The 7,500-nt window shown below is 42.8% G+C and overlaps 1 protein-coding gene across 2 annotated transcripts in view; it reads left to right on the plus strand.

Moving 5' to 3' along the window:
- HAUS7 (HAUS augmin like complex subunit 7) overlaps positions 1-7,500 on the plus strand; it is a 43,249-nt gene that overhangs the window by 208 nt on the left and 35,541 nt on the right. For both annotated transcript variants that reach the window (XM_085850775.1, XM_085850777.1), the window contains exon 2: positions 6,754-6,863. In XM_085850775.1, coding sequence (XP_085706901.1) covers positions 6,754-6,863 — 110 coding nt within the window. The remainder of the gene's footprint in view (positions 1-6,753; positions 6,864-7,500) is intronic.

Consider the following 7,500-nt stretch of genomic DNA (forward strand, 5'->3'; position numbering starts at 1 on the left):
TCTCCCAAGTTCACACATTTTTCTGCACAAGGGATTCATCAGAAAAATGACGGTTTATAACGTGCGATGGTTTAAACGGATGTTATCCGGTATATTTATATGTATATTTATTTATATGTATATTTATATATTTATATATTTATATATTTATTTGTATATTTATATATTTATTTGTATATTTATATGTATTTATATATTTATTTGTATATATATTTCTAAGTATTTATATATTTATATGTATTTATATATTTATATGTATGTTTATAAGTATTTATATATTTATATGTATTTATATATTTATATGTATGTTTATAAGTATTTATATATTTATATGTATATTTATATATTTATAAGTATTTATATGTATATATATATATATATATTTATATGTATGCACACTCATTTCCAACACTCCTCTCACCGTCACTTTCATCCTTCCTCAACAAGTGACCCAACCATCTCAACATGTTTCTCTTCACAACATCCATCACAGACTCTATTCCCATCATCTTCTGCAAGTCATCATTTGTCTTCCTCTCTCTCAACGATACTCCGCACATCCACCGAACCATTCGCATTTCCACCCTTTCCAGCCTTCGTTGCTGCTCCATGTTCAGTACCCACGTCTCACTTCCATAAATCCAAACTGCATTTCGTCAATCTTTACCTTCTTCCTTATCCTCTTCTCCAACACCCTTTCCAATACCTTCATTCCATGCTCCAATAACTTTTATTGCTCTATAGGAGCCACAGTCCAGAGGGTCACCTTTCCCCTTGTACAGAGGGACGAGGGTACTCAGTTCCCAATCCACTGGAATGCGGCCTTCTTTCACCACCAGATTACAGATCTCTGTCATTCTCTTCACACACCAACTTCCCGCTGCCTTCAACATATCTCCCACAACTCCCGCCGGCCCTCCTGCTTTTCTACTCTTCATTGCTCTTATAGCTTCCTCAACTTCCTTCTCAGTTATCTTCTCTGCTGGTCCTAAAACTGGGTTACTCTCGATGTTTCTATCCCATTCATTTTCTACATTCAACAACCTTTCCATATATCTCTTCCATCTTCCTTTAATTCCATCTGAATCCACAACGATTTGTCCCACTTCATCCTTTAAGCAACTCACCCCCGTCACATCAAACCTCTCTCCCGCTATCTGCTTTGCGATCCTGAATACTGCTGTCTTACCCTCCTCCGAATCCAAGCGTTCTCCGAGCATTTTCCGAAGGTAGGATTGGACAGTGTAGCATGGTCTGTGGACAAGCAGGAGACGTCTCAATGTAATTTACGTCGGGAAATTATTAGGCGTGGTGTGGTGCTGTGTTAATTAGGTAGGGTTTAAGGATATTTCCTCCCAGTATGTGATTACCCACTGTGACCTTTTCCTATGTTTTTGCATTCACAAGACTGGTGATAAACAGGAATCACGTCCTTAAAACAACAACAACAACTGAGCCGAACATTCCAAGCATCAAAAATCCCGTCTCCAGGAATGACAACCAGTAAACCATGCTCCTGGGGTGGATGATGGATGGGCGTGAGGTCAGAATGTTTGGGGGGGGCGGGAGAGAGTTGTGCGACAAACGTAATTAGAGGCAAAAGGATCTAGCTCGCTGCCTTTCCCTCAACATGGTGAAGAAGGCTGCACGATTCTCGTGTTCTTGCTGAGGCTAATTTGTTCACGCGCTGAAGCAAAACGCCAGCCATTGACTGTTCGGCTGAGCGGTGAAGCATATACGTTTCTGAGGAGGGAAGGAGAGCGTGCCTCGTGGCCTTATCACTGGGCCTCGGAAATCGTCTCATCGTTTGGTCGAGGAGGAAGATGGATGATTGTGGTGAACAGACCTGGTGCAAGAGAGAAAGTCGGCAAGTTCAAACGTGAAAAGAAGCTGTATGGCAGTTTTTGAGCCCTGGCGTTGAATACCGCCACACGAATACCTCAGGTATGTTTCCCACCCAGAGAGTGGCTTGGTGCTATTTTCTCGTTCGGTTTCCCACACAGTGACTACGTGGTTTCGACGACACCAGGTCCAAAAAGGATCATGTCTGGACGAAGCTAAGTACCAGAATAAATAAGGCATATTTATTTTGTTTTATCTTTTTCCCTTGTCCGTTTTTGTAACTGTGTCGAGGCGCCTCAACTTCAGGCTGGAAATTACCTCACATTTCATCACCTCATGCTTTGATTTATTTTCATTACTAGTACATGCCCGTACGTGTGTGACGTACATGCAACAACAAAAAAAACTTTCAAACCTCGTGCCAGAAACAACAACCACACAGGCCGTTCCTTTGCTCTCGCGTGGCCGTACGTGTGTGGCCGTATGTGTGTGGCCGTACGTGCAACCACAACAAAAAAAACTTTCAAACCTCGTGGCAGAAACAACAACCACACAGGCCGTTCCTTCGCTCTCACGTGCCCGTACGTGCGTGGATGTACGTGCAAAAAAAAAAAAAAAAATTCAAACCCCGTTCCAGAAACAACAACCACATAGGCCGTTCCTTCGCTCTCGTAAATGATGGCTGGATTGGGGCATTGTGTTTATCTATAAATGCGCATTAGAAATCGAGAACTTATTAGAATACAGTAAGTCATCACTATCCGGAAGTCCGTACGTTGTAACCCATAATGGGGAACGTGGCCGAGGATCTCTTCCCCAATGGCCACACCTACGCAGCAACGTGTCCTGTCATTGGTTTGGTAAATAAATGGCCATAACTTGGGAACCACTTGTCCGATTAATATCAAACCTTGAAAAGGCACATATTCAGGTCCCCAGCAATATACCTGGCAAGTTTCAATTAGATCGGACCAGTGGTTGTCGAGAAACAGCGGTCACAGACACACACACACACTTTAAACTCACACACACACACACACACACACACACACACACACACCACTGGAATTATAGATAGATTACGCTTTAATTCATTCCTCCAATGAATACTTGATTTATGTTCATTAAACCCCTATTTATTAATATTGTCTGTATACCCGGCGTAGTGGCATGCGCCTGTAATCCGGCTACTCGGAGGCTTGGGTTGGAGGATCGCTTGAGGATGGGAGCTATGCACTGGGCCACGCTATGAGAGGGTGTAGAGCAGCCTGGAATCATGGCGAAACCCAATCCTTATCCCTGTGTCGTAAGAGGCGACCAGGGTTGCGTCAGGAAGGGCATCCGGCGTAAAACCTGTGCCAAATCAGTATGCGGATCATAACTGATGATCCGCTGTGGCGACCCCTAACGGGAGCAACAGAAAGACGAACAACAACATTACGATTGCTTGTGTCTGTCTATTCGTTCTGGATTTGAGTATAAACCCTTGTCCTCCGTCCTGGTGAATGCTTCTGGTACGTGCTTCGCTACCTCCCGTCCCACGCGCGCATTAATCTCCAAGGGTTATGTGTTCGCCTCCAAGATAAATTGTTCAGCTATCCGTCCAGGTCGGTCTTAACCAGCTTGGACACGACAATATAATCTTAGCACACTTAGCCTCCCTCATATTTCCCATTAATAACATAAATTTTTCACATTGAATGTTTATACCCCTTCAAACAATATGGACCGACAACGCTTCTGTGCTAGAGGAGGGCCTTATATGAGGCTAATGGATTCACACAGGTGCATCATAATGGCGGGTGATTTTAATTGTACTCCACAACCCAATCCGGACAGGAACTGTGCAGAACCCCATCCATCCATCGGGACCAAACTCTGTGCAGAGTGTTGGTGCTGCTTACGCAGTTTCCTTGGCTATTGGACATAATCCTGGACGGGTAGCCACTCCGACACAGGATACCAGCAAGCTGGTACTCATTTTGCCGACCTCGGAAGGATGACAGACTGAGTCAACCCCACCTGGTATTAATTCAACAGCCTAGCGGGATTTGAACTCAGGATGCTCGGATCCCAAGCCCACCACCCTAACCATTAAGCAACACCAGGTGTATACCCCATCCCAGACCAGCTAATTTACTAACCGATATAATAAGACATTTTATGCTCCACGATCTCTGGCGTCAACAAAACCCCATGACGCTTCAGTTTACCTGGTGTAAGGTTACAAATGACCAGGTATCCCTCGCTACGAGACTCGACCGAATCTACGTAAATTCACCCTTTATCAATCTCTCCCCTTCCACAGGAATTTCCCCCTCCGGTTTTTCAGACCACCACTTGATTACTGAGAGTTACCACCCACAGTTGTCTTTGAATCATCATCCATTCTAGAAACTAAATGTCACCATTTTAGAAATCCCCTCTTTTCAGGCCACGTTTAACGATGTATGGTCTGTTTTAGTAAATCAAAAGCATCAGTTTCCAGATCAGCCTTTATGGTGGGATAATAGAAAGGCACAATTAAGAGATGTTTGCCAACAATTTTGTTTCCTAACAACACAAGAGGAACGTCGAACAAAGCTACTTTGGAAAGGGAAATTGTACAGATCCAAACAAACTTTAAAAAAAATCACCATTCCTCCCAACAAAAACTGAGACTGAAGGAAAATAAAGCATTCATTAACACAATGACTGAGAACCAAACCAAGGGAGCATTAACGAGATTGCTTTCTCAGTATCTCAACCTTTTGGACACACCAACCGGTTTTTTTTTCGGTGATTTTGAGTCGAAGGTTCCTCACCCTCAAATTCATGCCCTGAAACACCCTCAACAGCTCCGTCATCACTCACCCTGAAGGAATCAAGAGGGAGGCTCAATTTTTTTTTCTCTCTCTCCTTAATAAAACCATGGAGGTTGACTTAAATGGTGTCTGCCATTTGTTTGGTATTTCCACCTCAACCCCAAAGCAAAGGCAGAGCCTGGAGAAACCACTCACTCTTGAGGAACTCTCCATCGTGCTAAAGAGCCTTGGTAGAGGGAAATCATCTCTGGCATTGACGGATTGCCAACAGAATTTTTTTTTTACTCTTTCTGGGACCTAATTGGCCCCGAACTGCTCTTCGTCTTCCAGGAGAACCTCAAGAAGACTGAACTCCCATTGAGCTGCCGGAGGGCAGTACTTACCTTGCTTCTCAAGAAAGGTGATCCTTTGCTCATTTCCCAGTGGAGGCCGATATCGTGACTGTGCGCGGACTACAAGATCTTTTCCAAAGCTTTTGCTTCACGCTTTTTCTCCTTCCTAAAAGACATTATAAACATGGATCAAACCTATTGTGTTCCTGGTCAAAGTAATCATGACAATTTTTCTGTTCGTGATTTGATTGATGTTGGTGACATTTGTCACGAATGTGTTGGCCTCGTTTTCCTCGATCAGGAGAAGGCTTTTGATCATTCTTCTCATGAATACTTGTCCGAAGCTTCAAAACGATTTGGTTTCGGACCTTTTATTTTGTCATCAATGCATTTTTTTTTCTTCCAATATATCTGCTTTACTCAACATCAGCAACAAACTTGTGCCCCCTTTTTGTATTGAAAGAGGTGTTAAGCAGGGCTGTCCACTTCCAGGTGCCTTATACGCCCTTTCCCTTGAACCCATCTTAAACACCCTTCATAAGTCTTTGTCTGGTTTTACTGTTAGAGGTCTAAACTATACTATACAGACCATTGCTTATGCTGATGCTATTGTTTGCATCAAAAACTGATGACATTGCCAAGATGATGCATGGTTTAGAGCTTTTAAGCAAAGCCTCATCAGCAAACTTCAACTGGCTAAAAACAGAAGCACTGTGGCTCGAACCCCTCACCCCTCACCCCTGTCTCTCTCCACAAATGTCATCTGGAGGAGAGATGGGATCTAGTTTTTGGGAATTTTTCTTGGTCCTGGAAATTTCATGAGGCGTAACTAGGAAAGTTTGCCTGAACGCATCGAACTGCTTTTAATGAAATGGAAAGGCCTACTCTGCCATTCGTCTGACTGTGATAGAGTGTTGGTAATAAAAAAAAAACTTGGTTACTTCCATCCTATGGCACAAGGTTCTGGCTCTGCAACCACCCACTGTATTGGTCGATGAAATACAGAAGTGTAACTGATTTATTCTGGTCCGGAAAACATTGGCTGCGACCAGAAACGTTGAATTTACCAATATCTGAGGGTGGTGGTCAAGGACTGGTCAACGTAAAGTGCCGAATCATGGCTTTCGGTCTTCGTACGACACGGTCCGTTTTACACGAGCCCTTTTTACCTTGGAGAGACCTTGCAAACCGTTTTTTGGTCCAAGTTGAGAATTTTGATCATGCTAAGGAGCTTTTCCTAATGGACTTGACCAAGGTTGATTTCTCTTCACTCCCTTTCCCATTTCCCATTTCCCATTTCCCAAGCAAAATTGACAATTTATAAGATGAGGAAATCAAAGATAAAGAATTCTTTCTACAGTACGGATACTGCAGCAATGTTTGGAGCACTTTGTGGAAGCCGGATAAAAGTTGAATTTCACTGTTACACTCTTTCCGGACAACTTGAACTTTGAGAAGTTATTGAGTACGAATGATGATATTTGTAAAATATCTGATGGCCGTCTGGTGCTTACTATCTAGCCTTCATCAAATTTCCTTTGTGCTTGTTTTGGTGGCTTTATGGTCTCCTCTCAAGCAGAACTGTTTGTAACTGGTTTCATTTTCTCCTGATTTTGACTGATAAAAACAATATATATATATATATATATATATATATATATATATATATATATATATATATATATATATATATATATATATATATTTCATACTTTTGTACTAAAAGTCAAGTCTCACACTCTCACACTCTCATTTTTTTTTATACTTTGCTACAGTACCTGGGCTGCCCTCTGCTGAGGATACCTGCAGGAGTTGAGTCACCAGTGGCATTGCTGTATTCACCTGGGGAGCTGCATATGCAACTGATGCAGTGGGCCTTTAGCAGGTTTGTTGGTAACGTTTGATATTGTGAGGTGCACCCTCTCCCTTCTTCGCCCTCCATCGCCTTGCCTTAAACTTCACCTGGACGTATAAAATAATAAAAAGTGTGACTGATTTCATAGAGGAAAGCTGCTTTCAGGTCTCATCTGAAGGATGTCGTACTGTATGTTGAAAGTCTAGTTTTTATTCTGAGTCCATTCAAATAAAATCAAAGTCCCCACCCCCACCCACCTATTTCTTAATTGATGCATTTATACCTTCTTCAACCCCTTCCAAATTGGTAATTTCAATGGATTTTGTCCTTGCAAGGCTGACAAGATGGCCGAGCCCGAGAGGTACGCACACTCCCCTCTACACTGCCTTTCTTCACCAGTCCCCATCAGGGAGCGTTGTAGTCAGATATTTATGATGCAAAAGACAATGTGCTCAAGCAGCAGACAGTTCGTGCTGCCCTGGGTTCGTTTCAGACCTCACCACTCACTATCAGTGGTGTGTCATTGACAAGCATATAACCAGAACCGTCACCTTCAGTGGTTGGAAATGTCATGCACTGCCCTGATGACTCTTCAAGGTTGAAACTGGTCAATAGTTTCACCTTTTCAGCCACTGCACTGTATGGTGGTGACACTCACTATTTGAAC

This window comes from Eptatretus burgeri, chromosome 13, assembly GCF_056783735.1.
Source record: "Eptatretus burgeri isolate ZD-2024b chromosome 13, Ebu_testis_v1, whole genome shotgun sequence".
Lineage (NCBI taxonomy): Eukaryota > Metazoa > Chordata > Myxini > Myxiniformes > Myxinidae > Eptatretus > Eptatretus burgeri.